We start from the raw sequence: 20,230 nt of genomic DNA, 5'->3' as shown, positions 1-20,230 counted from the left end.
CATGTTCCACTGGTGGGAAATGTACTGTCCCTGGAGATGACGTGGAACATTCCCAGGGCGCGAGCCGTCTTGGCTAAAGAGATACCACGTCATTCAATACCGCTGGCCGAGCCTGACACGTATTGTTTTCCTTCTCTAAATAGTTACATTAAATTGTACCGTTTTAGTATTTCATCATGGAATCAAAAGCAAAGTACAGTTTTCAAGAAACCGTAAAATGAACCATTTTCCACATTTAAAAAAAGTGAATTCATAGCACGAGAAAGAGAACCCGGTCTTTCTAGTCCTCCTAAACAAGGTATGTGATTTTAATACTATGGTCGTATTGGATAGCATATGGTCAAAGCCTGTACTGTGGAATGCTGAGTCATAACATTTAATTGCCACTGAAAAGATATGGAAATGTAATGCTGAAAATATCGGTAAAGGTCATTTTGATCATTCAGAAGGCGACAAGCACATAATATGAGTTCTGACAAATTACATTATGTCATTTGTCTGATACTGGAAGGTCATGCCATGCCTGGAGGTAGAGGAAAAAGTAGAGATAAATAAATAATAGTGAACTAGTTACACCAGCTTTCCTCTCATTTTTTGACATCAGTAGCGAATGACTTTTTTTTGTAAATTTGTAACGAATGTAAATTTATATGTTCCTGACTTTTGCCATAACAAGAGATATGCGAAAGAAACAATGTGCAGAACTTGCAAACATTTGTTTTTCTAAGTTTTAGTATGGCACAATGTAATCTTATTGGAAAATGTTATAGAATGTAGCTACAAGAATGTTTGTATAATATAGAAATTACCTGATAAGAGCAGTTTTAATTTAATTTAATTTAATAACGATTTCTAAAGCGCCTGGTGACCAAAGGGCATCCCCGCGCTGTGAATTTGCAATCCTGTTGAGGGGAAAGGGGGGGGAGAGGGGCAAGGGAACACCTAATTAGTGTTCCCTCGCGTGGTATGAGCGCTTAAACAGGTGAGCTCCTTGTTTTAAAATACAAATTAAACAGAGTGACAAGTTTTAAAATTCAATTTCGTGAACACAGTCCTCCGGCTTCCGCCTCAGAGGATAATTTACAAATACTGAAGAGCGCTTCGTTTTCAAGCGTTTTTGTAGTCCTTGGGGGTGGGCGTGGCCTCGCAGTGGGAGTGGCTTAGGCCTTGGGCGTTCCCTGTCTCAGCGCGAACCGCTGTCTCAGGGAAGAGGAAGGAGGGCTGTGTCAGCGCGTGGTATGAGCGCTTAAACAGGTGAGCTCCTTGTTTTAAAATACAAATTAAACAGAGTGACAAGTTTTAAAATTCAATTTCGTGAACACAGTCCTCCGGCTTCCGCCTCAGAGGATAATTTACAAATACTGAAGAGCGCTTCGTTTTCAAGCGTTTTTGTAGTCCTTGGGGGTGGGCGTGGCCTCGCAGTGGGAGTGGCTTAGGCCTTGGGCGTTCCCTGTCTCAGCGCGAACCGCTGTCTCAGGGAAGAGGAAGGAGGGCTGTGTCAGCGCGTGGTATGAGCGCTTAAACAGGTGAGCTCCTTGTTTTAAAATACAAATTAAACAGAGTGACAAGTTTTAAAATTCAATTTCGTGAACACAGTCCTCCGGCTTCCGCCTCAGAGGATAATTTACAAATACTGAAGAGCGCTTCGTTTTCAAGCGTTTTTGTAGTCCTTGGGGGTGGGCGTGGCCTCGCAGTGGGAGTGGCTTAGGCCTTGGGCGTTCCCTGTCTCAGCGCGAACCGCTGTCTCAGGGAAGAGGAAGGAGGGCTGTGTCAGCGCGTGGTATGAGCGCTTAAACAGGTGAGCTCCTTGTATTAAAATACAAATTAAACAGAGTGACAAGTTTTAAAATTCAATTTCGTGAACACAGTCCTCCGGCTTCCGCCTCAGAGGATAATTTACTATGTAGCTGTTTCCAGCTACATAGTGATTTCTAGGCAAATTAAATAAGGGCAAAAGTGTCTGACCTTGGTTTGAAGTATAAATTGTGCTCCTCGAAATATTTGAAACCTATGCAAGGTCACCAAAACATCATCTGCATCTAGGGCCATATGTATCAATATTGGAAATAGAAATTGCCTATTTGCGATTTTCTGTGAGTTGCAATTGGGTCATCTCTATTGCTAATGTATGAAACTCCATGAGTTTCAATTAGCAATACCGAGGGGGTCAAATCGACCTACCTCTGAATATTAACGAGTTAGGTCGTAATTTGCGACCTATTGGGAATTGCTAAAATCACAGGGTTGGTTGCCTGCTGGGGTCAGCAGACCACCATGTCCGTGATTGCTTTTAAACAAAGCAATCTTGTATTCTTTTTTAAATGCAGCCCGTTTTCCTTAAAGGAAAACAGGTGCGTTTAAAAAAGATTTTTTTTTTAGAGCAGTTTCTGCTCTGAAAACATGTTTGTACCACCATTCACAAAGGGGAAGGGGTCGGAACCCCTTCCCATTAGTGAAGGGTTACCACCAACTTGAAGTTGGTGGTAAACTGCAAATGTTTTGCGACCGCATTTCACTCGCAAAACATTCACACATACCGCTGCGATTTGGTATTAGGAAAGGACGCCCTAAACATGCCCCTTCCTAATACCGAATCGCAAACCCTATTTGCGATTCGGTAGTAGGTTACCAAATCGCAAATAGGGTTTGGTAGATCAGAAAATGCTTTTTTTCTGGTTACAAACGGCCCAATTCTGGGGACAGGGCCGTTTGCAATCAGAAAATAGTTTCTTACATCTGTCTCGAGTGATTTTTAGGTTTGACTTCAAGGATGAGGTTCTGTAATTCTCGAGTCTGACTCCATTTTGTTCTGTGCCACCATTTTGTGTTGCCCTCACGTAGGCCTGTGAAGGTAGCCTGGCGAATAAAGTGGCCTGGCCTTCTTAGTTCATGTATACATTAACTAGGTTTCTTTTAGACTCTGAAATGAACTGTAAGAAACTGACCTCTGCACCTGAAACTGACCCCGCAAAGCCAATTTCCTTGATCGAACTTTGTCTGAGATTGCCAATCAATGTTCAGGACATCGTTAACTTTTAGTTTCTTTGCACATGCCTTATCTTGTTCAGCATCTGTTACCGTTTCTTTTTTTATGTTTCTTCATTACATGGGTTATGCTTTCAATTATAGGTTTGTCCGGCTTGTGGAGATTGAATTTGGGACATTCCTAATAATTAACTTTTGGGTTGGGATACTGTAAATTGAGTTTTTGTTATGTGACACTTTGTTTGAAAATGTACCTTATTGGCTAGAATTTTGTGCAGTGGGTGTACATTTATAATGTGAATATTGGGTATAAAAGGAGACGTCTCGCCTTAGTAAAATGAGCAGTCTCCTGAGAATTTACACCGTGATGTATTTCTAGGATCACTGTTACTAGCTGCAGCTAATAAACTTGGTCTCTGATGCCATCCAGAAGTATTCCGTGTCTCTGTATACCAAGACAGGTGAACTCGAAGATCTTAGGCGTGCCCCTGACGCCGCTGGGTTAAACCCCGGTTCTTCAAGGACTTGAGCCAGCTGTGGAAAAATATTGTATGTGAGATGCAAGAAAGGAGAAGGAGGTTAGTGTCTAGCATGCTTTGCAAACGGTTGAGAGATATGCATGCATCATAGCTTAGGACTAAAGTTCAGACTAATCATGTTATTATTTTTGTAGTTTTAATTGCTAGCCCAGTGGTACTGGTAGAAATAAAAAGCTGCTTGTACAGAGAGCCATTGGAGGCATGCATTTGTTGTGTCAGGTGTGTGCCTCATAAAATGCCTAGCTGATGATAACATACTCATTTTCAATCCAAGAGATTCTTATAAAACACTCATCATTGCATCTCAGTGATTTATTGCAAGCAAGTTGTCAACAGGGAAAACAATAGATGCACTAACTAACTAATCCGAGTAAAATTGCCAAGAACAGTATACATTGGTTGAGGTGCTACCCATTGGGAAACTTTAAAAAAAAAAAAGATTTATTTAGTGTGACCTCAAAATCACAAATACCAAACATCATAAACATCAAGTGTATATTTAGCAAAGTAAAACAGTTCACCTGGATGTGTGTAGCACAGGCTTCTCCAATGAGTAAGTAGCTCATGAGCTACTGGTAGCTCTCAAGTTATTGGTAAATAGCTCCCCTGTGTGTAGACTAGCCTACTAATTAGAAGCTTATGTTGGCTGAATTTATTATGCATTCCAAAATTAAATTATGTGTATTGAAGTTTATAATTTGTGTATTTTCAGAACGCATGGAATGCTGCTTGGAGACAAATTATTGCATTTCCAAAATACATTTAAAGCTGATAGTTGAATGAGCAATAAAGTTGTGTTAGGGAGATTTATTACAAATATTATTTCTCGACGTGCGTGGACCTCATGCTGGGCCTTCTGCTACTCATCACAGTCACCCAATAACTAATTTAATTTAAGCCATGATTCATGATTATTTGCCAAGAAGTGTCCCTGCGCTGAAGGGAAGCAGCATTCTATCCAACCGCATATAAAAACAAGCATTTGCAATACAATCGGTCTCGCCTTTGGGTCCTAATAAGTATTTAGCCATGCTGCACATTATATTGGGTGCTGCAACATCTACTGTTTTTAAAATGGAATTCTTCCCAAGGTTGGGGTTTGTATAAAGCAATACATTTAAGGGGAGAATGAAGAATGAAAAAGGTATTATTTTCTTTAATCTGTTCAAAATGTAGAGGGCCGCCAGTGATGGAAGACATCCAACAGGGCTATCAGCCGCGGTCGGTAGTAGGAGTACCTGCAGGGCGGTGACGTGGGGAGGGGGAGGGGCAGGGTGGGGGGTAGGAAACTATGGATTACGGAGGTTTACAGGTAAGAAAACATATAAATTAATGAAACAAATTTCGTTTGCGTGCACTGCATCCCCAAATGCAATGCAGTGCACGCAACGAAATTCACTTTATTAATTTATATGTTAACTTACCTGTAAACTTCCGTAATCCATAGTTTCCTACCCCCCCACCCTGCCCCTCCCCACGTCACTGCCCTGCAGGCACTCCTACTACCGACCGCGGCTGAGGGCAATCTGAGAATGTGCCTGAACGAGTTTGAGCAAGAGTGTGAGTTTGTGAGGGTGAGACTGTGTGTAGGAGAAGGGAGGGGTGTCTGAAAGCATGTGCAAGAGAAATGTGTTTGTGAGAGTATAAATTGGGTGCTTGCGTTTGAGAGAACATGTGTGCATGAGAATGTGTGCGATAGACAACTTAAGAAACAGTTATTATATAAGTCTCTTTGGAAAAGTGTGGTGTGTGTGAGAAAGAGAGAAAGTGTGTGTGAGAGAGAGTGAGAGAGGTAAAAAATTTATAGTAGTGCAGCGAAAATCGAGGCAAAAGCAAGAGAGAGCTATGCAGCAACATGGGCAATCTGAAACTTTGCAGCATTGGTGGTGGATATACCTAGCCCAAATTCTGGAACATAGGAGAGAGCACTAGATGACTCTGTGTGGTGTGCGGCAGCTTAGCTCCTTTTTGGCTTTTCAGTCAATTGCACTTTTTATGTTGGTTTTTGAGCTTTTGTTTACAATATTAAAAGGAAACCTACAAATTTCAGAATGCATCACGATGGTGGCTGAAATGAAGGACTTGCTGGTGGTGTCGAACAATACGTGTGGCCATTTAGCAGCTACGTACTATCATCTATAAACTCACTACTACCATCTGCAGCACTGTTTATTAGGTGGGGGCATTGAAAATAGTGTTTTATAGTACTGGAAATAGAAAAATCAAGCGCTTTGAAAATGAAATATAAAGGCGAGTGTCATGAAAATCAAATATAAGGGCCAGTGTTATAAAAATTATATATAAATGCGATTGCCATACATTGGTGCTTGCACAGCTTCTCCATGGGCCGTTCGGTGCAGTTCTCTTCAGTTTTGAGCTCCAGCTCAACATCCCACTTCGCGGCCATCTTTCTAGTACAAGAAATAGGATGGGCCCCTATTTAAAGTGCATTGTTACAAGACTGACGCTCATCTTTTATTTTTTATTTTTGTGAATATAGGATTTAAGGAAGGACTAGTGTGCATGTAAATATTTTGTTGAAGTTTTAAACACGAGAGAAACCATACATGTGAAAAGACGCGTCTGATTAATGGCCATCTTGAATCGTGTGGAATCGTGAGTTTCGGGTGGAGTTTTAATGAAAAAACAAAGCTGAGGTTTTAACATTCAGATAAATTACAGATTTGAGAGTGTGACGAAGGTGTGGATTGGTAGTGGAAATGAAGAAAATGTACCTCTGTGTCTGTTTTTGTTGCAGCTATTTAGAATGACCACCTGCGTTCAGGTCATTATGGGCACTATTTCCAGTCCTGTATTTTCGTTCGATATCCTGATGTGTTCTGTGTAAAGTGGCGGGGGAAAAGCAACTAATAAAAATAGCAGTAAGCAATTAATGACAGGGGTTAAAGCAACTAAAAAAACAGAACACCTACTAAAAAACAGTGATGAGCTTGGCAAAGACGGCATAGGGAATGGGAGGGGGGTTGAAGAAATAGTACCGGCATTAAAGCGGACGACCACTAATTAAAGGGAATTCATCTGAGCTCCAAATGGAGGTGATGTATTGGGAGCGCTAACCAATGAGGCGCCATCAAAGAAGAGCAACGCTGGAGTCAACATATGGTAAGTAGCAGGCGGGATTACACTCAGTATAGTGATTACAGCAGGTCTTTCAGACAACGCATGCACTCTGGCTAGGCTCGACCGAACAGGAGTCAATGAGGAGGTCAAGAAAAGAAAAGAAAAGAAAAAACCTGAGCTCAAATGACTTGCATAGACGTGAAGTCAGAAACCCATGAGTTACAATTGCAGTGAAAACCGGAGTGTCGTAATTTTCTTACTGAACGAAGGCGGGTTTGATTGTGCCCTAATGGCGGTGCCAGTGCTCAGCTGGATGACAGTCACTAAGAATTTGACGTGATTGGCCAAATTAAACTTCTTCTTTTTTAAACTTTTGATAGAGCTGCCTGACCATCCCTTTCTATTGTGGGTGTCACTGCCTTCTTCCCAGGGCACCTGCAGACAATTCTGAGATTTAGAGTAGTCGGTCCAAAGCCATGTGTTCTATGTCGGATCCCCAACGACCTTGGCCCTTCCTTCCTTGGTGCTGAGCAGGTTAGCCAGTTGCCCATCCTGGATGATGTTAAGGCGGGGCATGAGGGAATGGATTTAGTAGGCTCCTCGGGTGGCTTGGTGCCCTGGGGCTCCCCAACTAAGACCATACTCCTCCTGATGCCCATAACCCACATGAGACAGGAGAAATCCCATGTTTGGTACTAATATAGCTTGTGTCTATTTTGGGCTGGCATAATAGTAGAAGCACCCGCCTCCGAGGATTTCTCGATTAAAGGTATATATGAAGTAGATTCTCCTGAGTTGAACACTCCAGCACTGTGGCTCTTCTCCGGCACATGCTGTCAATGATATTTCAAAATGTGATTTTGTCAGACGAAACTACTTGTATACAATTTAAAGTGTAGTCACTTTAACACTGTTACCTAGTGTGTAGAAAATCTCAACTTTTCTTAGAATTCATTGCTGGTTTGTCATAGCACTGAGCAGGGACGAGTACAGAGCAGATGCTTTGTATGGTTTCTGTGTGCCATGCGCTATGATGAGCCTATACCACAAGTGACTAGTGGGCGTGAGTGTTGCAACAAAGATACACCCAACAGTCATGAGGCTGTGGACAAAGGTGCTGATACTGCAGCAGCTGTTTTTATTGTGGACAAAGTGTGCCTCTCATTTGAAGGTGGGGTTCTATTAGAGGTAGATTGGGCACAGGCCAACTAGCCCACCTGCAATGGTGCATGTTTGGTGCTTACTAAAAGTTAGTTTCATGTTCTTCTTGTTGCTTCTCCAGTTTGCACATGCAGGGCCTCAGAGGTCAGCACTGGAGAGAAACTGGAAAGCAGATGCCACTGAAGTAGTTTGCAGTGCCATCATTAAGACAGCTGGCACTGAGTTACAGGTGGAGACAGAAGTAGCCTTCAGAGATCTTTGTGTGCTCAGAATTTTTCAGTGGATATTATTAATGGCACGGCAATTCTGGTGGGGTTGCTGGAGAGAGCTGTGTCTTGTCAAATCATAGTTCTGACTTATTAAGTAACACAGATGGTTAATGTGCCTGCTGGAAAGCACAATGTGTAACAATCAGATCATAGCCTTTTCATTTTATGTAGATAGTTCAGCGGGCTACAACGTTTGTGACAGAGATTCTTTTGTTACTTGCAGTTTTTAAGTTACAATCTTTGTAAAATTGCACAGTGAGTTATGAACCATCATAAAGTAGCTGCATGCAAACTGGAAGGCATTAGTTAACAGCCTTATTGTTTTTGGTCTCCATTTTTCGTTATTCTACGGTTGCTAACAAGGTTTCCTTTGGGTAAAAAAACATTCTTATTAGTGTAAACCACAACCACTGCATTGCGTTTTAAATTCTGAGTTTGTTTCTCGAGACCAAGCACTCCTAACATATAATGCCAACCTGTATAGATTACTTATGATTCCTACCCCTTGTAGCCCCCATTATATTATGTAACATTTCTTATACAGTGATTTAAACACTTGTATAATTAATTATCTCTGTTTAATATATGTGTGATGTAAAGTGTTCTGACTTCCTATATGGGGAGGAGTAGTCCTATAAAAGAAATTAAATGTGACAGAGGGGTTATAGAGAGATAAGGGGCACAGCTGGAGGGTGGTAGCGAGGAAATGAGGTCATGGGGGGTAGGGTGAGCCAACAAATTGTAGCACCGAGTGCCACCAACTCTAATCAATCGTTCAGGATTTATGGGGCGTGACTAATCACCCGATAGGGTATCCAGGCACTTGCAGATCCCTATAGCTCATTCGAACAGCCAGGTCTTGAGGGCCCTTTGGGTTTCCGGAAGTGAGGTGATAGTTGGAGTTGCATGGGTAGCCTGTTCCAGGTCTTTACTAGGATGTGGGAGAAGTAGCATCCTCTACTTCTGCTTTGGTAGATGTGACGAGTATGGTCAAGGGACAAGGAGGCAGAGTGTAGTCTTCTCGACGGTTGGTGCAAGTTCAGGTGATGGTTAATGTAGAAGTGTCCTTGGTTGTGTAGATCCTTGTGTGCATGGGTCAGCAGCTTGAATTGTCATCTCTTCTGTATGGGGAGCCAATTAAGTTGCCTGAGGTGAGGAGTGATGTGGGTTTGTTGGAGGAGGTCGAGGATGAGTCGGGCTGTGCCATTCTGAATGGTCTGAAGTTTCTGTAGCAGGAGTGCAGCGATTCTGACGTTAAGACCGTTGCTGTAGTCCAGTCGGCTGATGATGAGGGCCTCTATCACAGTGCATCTAGTGTGCAGGGGTAGCCATTTGTCCTTTTTTGTTCTGCCATTGAGGAAGGAGATGAGCCATCTGAGCACATCTCCTTGGATGCTGATGTGGTGGAGTCTTTTGATCAACTCTAACACCCACACTGGATGTTTGTGAGGCCTGCCCTGGACTCAGAAAGTGAGACAGTGCCAGTGACCCATTCACAGTTCAGTTTCTATGGTGCACAGTCCCTGGGACTGGCTCCCATTGACAGATCTGCTCTAAACTTGACTTAACGAACAGAAAGCTAATCCTGCTAAATGTCTGCCAATATTTGTGCCGATTTTTCCAACAAAGACAAATTTATGAGTAAACAAACTCTTCATTGACCCCTTTGAATCCCTCCCAGTTTGATGGACCTGCATGAAATTGAGAAAATGAAGAGCATGCTAAACCAGCTAAGTTGATGCCAAATTTCATGCAGATGCATAAAAGGTGCCAATGGGAATAGTAAATGAAAAAAGCTTTTAACTTTAAATACCTGCACTGGATGTACCTTGCTAACTGCCTGCCTCATATGATGCCGATTTATCAAACAGTGCTAAAGTCACAAGTAAATGAAAATTCTATTGCTCCATTTTACTTTACCCTCACGGCCCCTGGTGGATTGGCACACATTGTAACATACCTGCAGAAAACAAGTCCTTCCAAGCTTGTGTAAATGCTTTGCATATTTGTTACACAGTGCCAGAGTTATTTATAAAACAAAAATGTTTTGATCACCCTCTACCTTTGCCCATCCAACTGGACCTTGAATATCTCCACTGATTGTAACTGATTGTAACTTGCTAACTGCTTAGCTTATTTAATGCAGATTCTTCAAACAGCACCAAAGTTATAAGCAAATGATGACATAGCAATAGGAAACCAACCCTTCCAAGCATTTGCTAAATCTTGCACACATTTGTCATACAGTGCCAATGTCCTTCAAAAATGAGCACTCCCCTTTTTTTAACTGGCCCCTCTTAATGGAACTGCGTGAATTTGAAAATACCTGGTAGGGTAAATATCTTACGTCTCTGACAAATTTCATGCAACTCCATCAAACAATTCCACACTCATTAGTAAATAAAACATTTTTAACTCCTCCTAACTTTGCTCCCTCATTGGATCTGCACAACACCTGAAGTATATGCCCTGGGTGTTGATTGTCTGCCACATTTTATGCAGATTCTTTAAACAGCACATATTGTTATAATTAGACAGATGACCACGAGGGAAAATTAAATAAATAATTTTCCCTTGTTGTCGTCTGTTGAAATACACCCCCTCCACCCGGCCCCATCATCTCACCGCTCTTACCTGCACAGGCCACAACTGGTTACCCAGCATAGACTGATAGAACCTCTCTCTGTCAACTACACAAACTAAAGACACTATTGACCCCTTTGGTATTATCTGCTATGTGTAGTGAGAATTTACGAGAGTGCCGGGTATCAATCTACTTTCTCCTCCTTAATGCCGTTGAAAGAAAACACTGCTTTTCAACTGCAATTGGGAGGGAATGGCAATGTCTTAATTTTAATGTTGTTGGCGATTTAGTCTGAGAAGGTTCCTTTATTACCCTTAGAGAGTATAACACTTGTGATGTTAACAACCTGTTGGTTATCTTTTTATATTATTGACTGTGGGTTGCTGACAAATAAAGCTGGCAAACATTCCTGAAATGGCCTGTTGAGAAACCCATTCTTACCGAAATGGATCAGAAAACTGAAATGGGTAAAACTGTGCTTTCGTTATTTAGAAGCCATTAGAACCTATGCTTGGATGCCCTTTGTAGACAGCGCAGGTGAGGGATGGATACTGGACAAACCAATCAATGTTAAGTGCTGGAAGTATTGTTGTACTCAAGTTGAAGATGTCTCATTTACTCATGGACATAAGTATATTCATATTATATTCATATTAATTTTCTTCCTAGGCTACACATTCACCATAGTGAACACAATAAGATGATAGATGGAGTGCTGAAACTTTTAAGACACTCACCCCCAGTCACAGATCTGGGTTTAATCCATCATCATTCTTCTGCTCACTAAGCCACCCCAGTTTGGACATAGCCATATGCAAATCAGTCTTGACCCTGTGCCTCATGGGAACAGTCCAGCTCGAACTGACAAGCCAGGTCCTCCCTGGACGGGAAACAAGCATTCTGGGACCAGTTTCAGAGTTTCAATCCTCATCAGCAAGGCTAGCTTGAATCCAGTGCAAAGTGAGCAAGGGATCCACGTCTGGGCATACCCTGGCTACTTAGGGCAAATATAGCAAACACAATAAGATGATGGACAGAGTGCTGAAACTTTTCAGACACTCACCCCCAGTCACAGATCTGGGTCAAACTGGAATGGCATGGGGACCAAAAAACGATGGATTTAGACCCAGATCTCTGTACTGGGGTGAATTTATGACATGGTTCTGCATTCTGTCCATCAATTGTTCTTTATACATTTAACCATAACATAATGTCAAATGTGCTTCTGATGGCCATAATAGATGCCAAAAATGTGCTGAAGAAATTGTGTGGTTTTTGCATCCTTCATTCAACACATAGGGAGAGAGGTACTAATGACCGATCTATACGTTCATGCTCTCTAGGTATACTTCAATCCAAAATGGAAAGAAAAGGGCCATACTTTTTTTTCATCATTATGTTTTAATATGAAGGCTTATTTTTATGTATAATGCAAGGCTCTTATAAAGTGTCATGCTTCATCATATGGCTTCCCACACCCACAGCTTTATATGTGTCTAAGTGGGTTCAACCACTTAGTGTGAAAGCAAGAGTTTTTTCCCTTTTTTCTTTGCATTTGGCCAGAGAAGGAAACTTTAAAACAATCTGGGGCTATCCATAAAGTGCTTTATTACAGGATGCACTGGCTGGATTTCAAACTACAGTTTTGTCAACGGACTAGTGATGTTATCACCTGGTCATCAGTTCTAAACGCTCATCATGTTTCGGCCAACCTCTATATGTCCTTTCAGTCAACGGCCTTTATTAGTACATTAGAGGTTTCTAGTTGTCCGTGTACAGTGTCCTTAATGGATATTAACACTTACAATATGTATACATCGTTAAAACAGGCAGCATAATGATGAGTATGACAAAGACAATAAGAACATGAAAAGCATACTGCATGAGGGTTACTTGTATCTCGTATTAATGCTTGCCACTAGATATTTTCCAGGAATTGAAGTAATTAGTCTTCACTCAGGTAATCAGGGAATGGAATTCAAGGCATTGGATGTGGCATCTTCCCCTTGACTAATGTATAACTACGAAGTGATGCTCCCCTGATTCTCAGGGTTGGGACTAAATACCTCAACTCTTAGCATTAGGTTGCATCTATTAACAATGCATACATGCTGTAAGTTTTGATACTGTTTAAGGACACCATAAACAATCATTCAGATACCTCTAACGTCCTGATGATGGCCACTGACCTAAAGGGCACATAAAGTTCAGCCGAAACATGTTAAGAGTTTAGAATAGGTGACTGGGTGATAACAACACCAGTCCTTCGAAACACTGCAGTTTTTCATCTAGCCAGGGCTTCCTGTAATTGAAACACTTTATGGATAGCCCCAATTGTCCTTCTCAGTGGCATAACGAAAGTTGAAGGGACCCCCCCTGCAAGGTACACAGGGGCGCCCCCGCTCCGGATTTAATCCAGAGCTCTCCAGTGTGAGTACAGTGCTGAGGGGGCCCCCTGCAGCTCGGCCCCCCCCGCATTGTGGGGGATGCGGGGGCCTGTGTTACGCCCCTGTTCCTTCTCTGGCCTACTGCAAAGGAAAAAAGAAAAAACCCTCACTCCCTCACAAAGTGGTTGAGCCAACCTGGATACTTATAGAGCTACGGGTGTCAGAAACCCGATAATAAAGCATGTGAGGGCCTTGCATTTCCCAGAGAAATACTCTCATGTGAAAACAGAATAATATAAAGATTTCTAGACTTATTCTTTCCATTGTATGGGTTATTGCATCCTGGCTATCTCTGTACTCATGTGAGAGTGTATCTTTGCAGATCAAGATTAATTCCTATATGTATATCTCGCTGCTGGCGGCCTTGCTGAGATATACTAAGGAGATTCTGCCAGGTACACAAAAAGTCACTTCCATTAATTTACTATTAGCCAAACAACAGTGCAATGGGTGATTGCACTTCCACTAGAACAGAAAGCGACCATTTAGCTGTTTTAAAACATTGTAGTCAAATGGTTGAAAATGTCATGGCTGTATCCAATCGTGTAGCTAAACCCTGAGATTTTTTGGACGCTCTTCCTGCCTTTATGCTGGCACTGGGAGACAGATCGAAGGCCCATAAATTAAAATGGATTGCATACATGATTTGGCGCAATGTAATTGATATATTAACATCCCATGCTCAATGAGATATACATTGTGCTGTTTTCAAAATCATATAGCATAGATGGAACTGTTCTTGCTGTATGCTCAACTCTGCAGATTGCGAATTACTGTTAAGTGCTCATTGGTGATGCTGGATTTTAGTTGTAATTGATATGAAGATCAAAATAAAGTTTAAAAGCTACTTTCAAGCCCACCTTGCATCTTTTAGAAACAAAATCTCTCAAAAACTACTGAACAATGTTACACCAACCCAGACATGGAACATAGGCCATCTGATGCCAACTAGTATTAGCTGTTTTATCTTTCTACAAACTGGACAGACTTTCTTTAAAATCTGTAAATAAAAGTGGTAACAAAAGGGCAGGGCCCTTAAAAGCGTGGGGCCTGGGGAATACAACCTCATTTTCCCCTGCCTTCTGACAGCCCTGCGTCTCAAGCTCCTGCCACTGCCGTTGTTTTCTGCTTTTTTAGGAAGAATACAGGAGGATGGAGAGGGGAATTGGGACACAATTCAATCAGGAGTGGCCAAACAAATTAGGTAAACCTGCAGCTTACGTCCCGAAGGTTACCTGGATTTTATTTAAAGATAAGATGTACATTAAAGACCTTCTCCAGGAGATCTTCCATATAAAATGCTAAAACTTCTGGGGAAAAAGTCAATCAAACTTTTAGTTTGCATTGATAGTATGGGACTCAAACTAAACCAGAACACTCAAGTTGTTGAGTAACATTGGACAGCACAAAGGAGGTAGGAGGAAGCATGATAGACGCTTGGATGATTACTGCACTTTATAAAAGTTGATTCAAATCTCAAAATCGGACCCACAGCAAGCTTATGTTTTGTTAAATGCATTTACATAGCTCAATCACTCCATTTGAATGCTGGTGCGTTGCAGCTTTAAGCCATACTTCTGGGAATGTTTATGAATTGAAATTATTTTTAGAAAGTATTGTCCGTTGAAGATGCAAATCTAAGTCCATACTATTATGTTTTTCCCTTGACTCTGGATATAATGCATAGACATTAGGTTCACTATCACTTAAGGTTGTTGTTTGTTTTAAATGGACTCTCACACAGTATCACCTTCTATGAGGTCAGCTTTATTACAAGGAAATATATAAAAACTGAAACAATGAGAGCTCAGGAAGATGTGGTTAATATTTGGGAGCAATAATTTAGAGCAAATGTTATTTCTCTTCTGTGTAAAGGAACAAAACTTCCCTTAACTTAAAGGGGCAGATTTACAAGCCCCTTGCGCCACGCCGTACATCAGTTAAGAAATGTTAAAAATGACGCAAAAGTGGCGTGAGAGTCTTGTAAATAAGACACTAAGGGGCATATTAACAAGCAGCAGCAATAATTATCGCTGGCCGCCGTTAGCGTGAGGAATTTTATCGCCGGCTAGCGCAGATAATTATCGCCATTCTAGCGCTGTATTACCAACGCATGGCGCAATGGCGATAATTATTCCTGTGATAGCGATGTTTTCCATGGAACATCGCTGGTTTTCCAGCGATGTTCCATGGAAAACGGCGATATCCTTGTTGATAGGGCTGGGTGGTCTCAGCCCTATAATCCACCACCCATTGACTAACATTGTTTAGTCAAAGGAAAAGCAGGTGTAAGGAAAGTAGCGATAACCAAGGTTAGAGCTACTTTTCTTATCGCTATGCTTGTTAGCGTGCCCATTGATAATTGGAGAAATGTCGGTTAGCGACATTTCTACAGTTATTTTGGGACGGAACGCCCACTTTGCATCTCAATAGAGATGCAAAGTTGGGAGTTACGGGAAAGGGCGCTAAGGCAAGGATTCATGCGATAGCATGACCTTGCTGATAAAGCGATAAAATTATCGCCGCTTTTCGTGGCAAAAGCGGCGATAATTTTTTATCGCCGCCTTGTTGATATGTCCCTAAGTTTTGTAATGTACTTTGGTCTCTGTTTAAAGCAATGATCTGGTGTACATAGATTTTGGCTGTGTACAGATCGTCGGGCGCAGGACGTGGCCTTTGACCACACCCGTTATCCATCCTCTATACTCACATAACTCACTGTGCATGGTCCTTGGCTTTACAAAGAAGGATCTGGCTGCAGAGTAAGCCCTTTGGCCATACCCAGTATCAAATTCACATGCTGATGTATCCTGTGGTAATGTTCCGCACCCACCACCATGCTTCCACAACCTCCTGCAAACAGCCTTTGGCTTTGCACAGTGGGTTCCATGGCAGACGTTTATTGCATTACTCCCACTTGACTTGGTGGTAGATCAGCTACCAGCCCCATCAGCGTCACGAGGGACATCACTCTTCCCCACTATTTTCTTAGAGTAAAGGGGAAAAGATTACTCGACCTGGAAACATATTTTATAGATGCAAAAGAAAAAGTTAAATATGGCAATTAACTTTTTTTGTGATACATTATTCTGCAAAATTGTCAGCTAGAAGGCAATTTACATAGAAATGTATGATTTGTAGGGATTTGCATGTATTATACTGGAGAGTTTTGTGAGTTATATGACAGCTGAAGATGTATAGGATCAGATGAGTAAACCTATATTGTACCAATTTCCAGCGTTTCCAGATTTCATTTTGACTTATTCCAACAGTTTTTAAGCGACCTAATATTTTTCTACTTTTTATCCAGATTAATGGCCAAATTACACAAAATGTTTATTTATTTAATGCGATTTTATATAGAGCGAACATTACCCGAAGGTGTCAGAGCGCTTTACAAAAGAACCAGTTGCATTACATAAGGACTTTCGATTACATGAGTTGCATAAGAGATACAAACTGAAAAAAATTGCAAATGTACAAGGTGTAAAGTCACTCAAGGAAGAGATATAAACAGGAAAAAATTGCACATGTACAAGTTGTAAAGTCACTCAGGGACACACGGATAAACTCTAAAATCACATAGGAATGGTAGTAAGTACAAAGGTCTACTACATATACTAGTGGTTAGAGTTCTATATATACAAATAGTAAATTCACTCAGGATTACATTTTAACAGCGATTAGGCTTGGACAATTATATATTACATATTTACATATATAGTAGAGTGAGGGAGGGAAGAGGTAGGGGAGGGGGTGATGAGTGATGGAAACAGGGACAGGGGAGTCAAAGAAGAAAGTCACAAAATGGCGGGGAGCATAAGAGTCCAAGTCAGAAAGTCAAGGGAGCAAGTTCCAAAAACATGAAGAGCCCATTTGTGCCCTCAGCTCTAAACCAGCCGGCGCGCTCTTTTCAGCAACACCTCTAAATCATCATCCATCTCTAAGTCCCTGCCCGCCCAGCCTGGCACCTTCCTGTTCTCTTCAGGTGGAGCAGGGACTCTTTTCTGCTCCCTCTCTGCTAGCCCAGTGAAATAGACGTGGGCCGTCGGCATTCCCGTGGCTCCTTGCCTGGCATTACTTCCCGCTTTGCTGGTCCTGAGCGCTGCGAGTGCACTCTGGTGCTGCTGTGCATTTGCAGGTGCACTCTCCTTATTATGTTACACGCACCGTAATGTACACACAAAATACACGTCCAGTGTTTGAGAAAGAATCAAATATTCTGACTCAGGAAAGATTTGCCATGTTCACTTATTCATCATGCCATGGTTGGTTTACATTCAGATTATGATATACATGGAAGGCAATGGGTAATTTAAGCCGGTGGTTGATAGTGGGTCCAACTGGTGCTGATTTGTGGAGGTGGCACGTACTGGTTTTTATCAGACTTTGACACAGAGCAAGAGAGAGAAAAATTAAAATGGGTGAAAGAAGGAGAAATAGATGGAAAAACAGTGATCAAGAAAGAAAGCAGGGATACAAAAGAACCTTCAAGAGTGAGCTAAAGGGGCCAGAAGTGTCTGGTGGTGGATTAAAGAGACATAAGGTGGAATCAAGACTACACAGCCTTGTATTCAGCATCTTGACATTTTATAATGTCAGCTGGGAGGCTTGTTAGCAAATATTTGCACCCCAGCACTTATTCTTTCACAAATTAAGCCCTAATGGATAGGCAGTGGCTGCTCCTCTGCTAAGGCGGTGGAGCATTGCCCCACTGCGCAACAAGGAAAAATAGAAAGACAATAACGTATTGTTATTGTCATTTTATTTTTCCTATTGCATGCAGTCAGTTTCCTGTGTGCAGTGTGGGACGGGGTTGGCCAGATCAGGGGAGGATGGTTTGCACTCCCAAAGTGCTCATGAACCGTTTGGCCGGCCCGCTTGGGCCGACCAAACAGTTCATGCACACTTTGCATGTTCCCCACCAGGCTGTAATGTACAGCCTGGTGGGGAACATGCACAGGCTCCCTGTTCTAGTCTGAGCGTTGATCCACGGCGCTCAGACCAATCACGACGCTGCTTGTAGTGTTGTGATTGGCTCAGGGTAGCCTGTCTGCCCGGGTGCTTCCTGCTGCTGGGCGGACTGGAGAAAGGAAAAAGGAAGAGGATGCAGGGGAGGTGGCAGCCGGTTGTTCTAAGGTAAGTGTTTTTTTCATGATTAACCCGTGTCCCTCCCCCGCATACCCCCCCCCCGCCCCAGCACCCCCGTCCGGTAGCTGTAGATAGTCTCATAGTTTTTCCACATTCATTGTCATGCTGGGTCACCTCACCTTTGTATGAGTCTTGAAAGAGAAAGATTGCCGTTTCCTTGCTCAAAAGAGGGCTTTTCTTCCCAATCTGTGCCCTTGCTGGACAGAAGACTTAAAATGTGTTAGGCTAGCCATGCCAAATAAAAAAATGAATGTATCTCCTTTTAGCATCTAGGTAATATATTTTTCTATTTCTATAGGCACTTCGCAGGCCCCAATCTGTTCTTTATATTTTGCGGATTTACTTCCCGTTTTGCTGTTGTGTTACATCTTAAAATCCCTGAAGGGGTAGGTCTTTAGAAGACTTTTGGTCTCTGTTGAATCACCTTATACCTTTGCAGTCTGAGTATTACCACATTTCAATGTCTTTGACCAGTCTTCCCTCAGCCTACCAGGTGGATTTCTTATAGTGTGCATTTTTCTAATCACCAAATTAAGGGCCTCATTACGATGCCAGTTGGACCGACTTCCGCGGTCCTGTCGGAGGCAGTCCGACCACCGCGGTCTTGTCAGAAGTGGTCAGTCCGACCACCGGATTAAGATGTATCCATCGTGCACTTCAACTAACCGCTGAAAGACCTCCAATTCTGACAGCCTTTCTCTGACCGCCGAGATGGCGGTCAGAGAAAAAAAGCATCCATAGGGCAGAACAGGGACCTCCGACCGTAATCAGGATTATGATGTAGGTTTCTGACGACCCGATTGTGGCAGTCCTACCAGATGCCTCGAGTCATCTAAAATGAAGGATTTGGGGTGCATCGTCACCCAAATCCGATTCTCTCCAGCAGTCTCCACCGTGATTCCCTTCCTCCAGGTCCCCCATACACATGGATGTGCAGCTGAACCCCGATGATTCACATCCTGTGGGTGCCGGAATCCAGGTAAGTCCCTCTGAGGTATGTATCCCCATTGACTGCCATTGACTGGACTGTGCACATTCCACCACACTCCAGCAATGGGGTACATGGTGCACAAGGCATATCCCCACATGTCATGCATGTGTGTACAATTCACGTGTTTTCTGTGATTTTGTATGCATTTGCAGCAACATATTTGGGGATATGTGCTCTGCTGTAGATGCGACGGCAGCAGTAGCAGCAGCTGCATCGTAATACAGCGAAGGCAAACTTCCTGGCTCCGGTGGTCAGAAAGGGCCCACGAAGACGATAGTCGGATGGTCAGCATTGTAATGAGGCCCTTAGTCTTCATGTTAAAAAGGATCACATCTATGATTTTCCAAGAAAACCATGTTTTTCTATCTAATCTTATAGGTCCTCGCTCATAAAGCTGCGGGATTGAGCTTTTGCCTAACACTGGTTTAAATCAAATTACAAGAAATACATTCATTGTAGATTTCATGTATTTCAATGTTGGTGTGGAAAATAATGTTGTTTATATTCATGAACAGCAAACGATAGCAAATGGTGGTTTTAAAAACCAGAAGTCTGTGACTTTAATGGGTGTCTCTTCTTATATTTGTTTTTGAATAGTTTACCTTGCTTAGTATAAGGCAATAGACAGAACTGCAAAACAAAGAGCTGCAAATACAAAATCTATTGCACATCAATATTTAAAACTCTAATTGCTGTCTCTTTTGCTTTTCTTTGCAGGGCTCTGATGGGGGAGATATTTTCTGAAATGCAGAAATGGTTGTTTGTGATTGCAAATGGGAATTTGGAGTAACTGTGAGGCACATACTGCAATAATTGTGTTTGACTGGAGAAGCATTCTTCCCAAGTCCCCAAGGTGAGACATCTCTTTTATCATTGGCGTGGGCGAGGAGGAATTTTAATTCTGTGTAGGCACAATGTTCATTTTCATTTGGCTGATAAAAAGACCGCGTATTGCATTCAAGGCCCAAAGTTTTGTTTTCATTTTGACATGTCAAGCATCTTACTACCTGTAAGCAAACATT

The 20,230-nt window shown here is 42.2% G+C and overlaps 1 protein-coding gene across 1 annotated transcript in view; it reads left to right on the top strand.

Moving 5' to 3' along the window:
* Positions 1–20,230, top strand: part of TAFA4 (TAFA chemokine like family member 4) — an 815,369-nt gene that overhangs the window by 222,834 nt on the left and 572,305 nt on the right. The window contains exon 2 of the mRNA XM_085627579.1: positions 19,926–20,061. Coding sequence (XP_085483705.1) covers positions 19,982–20,061 — 80 coding nt within the window. The 5' untranslated portion in view covers positions 19,926–19,981. The remainder of the gene's footprint in view (positions 1–19,925; positions 20,062–20,230) is intronic.

The sequence above is a fragment of the Triturus cristatus genome, chromosome 9, assembly GCF_964204655.1.
Source record: "Triturus cristatus chromosome 9, aTriCri1.1, whole genome shotgun sequence".
NCBI lineage: Eukaryota > Metazoa > Chordata > Amphibia > Caudata > Salamandridae > Triturus > Triturus cristatus.
The sequence above is the reverse complement of the archived record's forward strand: the minus strand, read 5'-3'. Positions and strand labels throughout refer to the sequence as shown.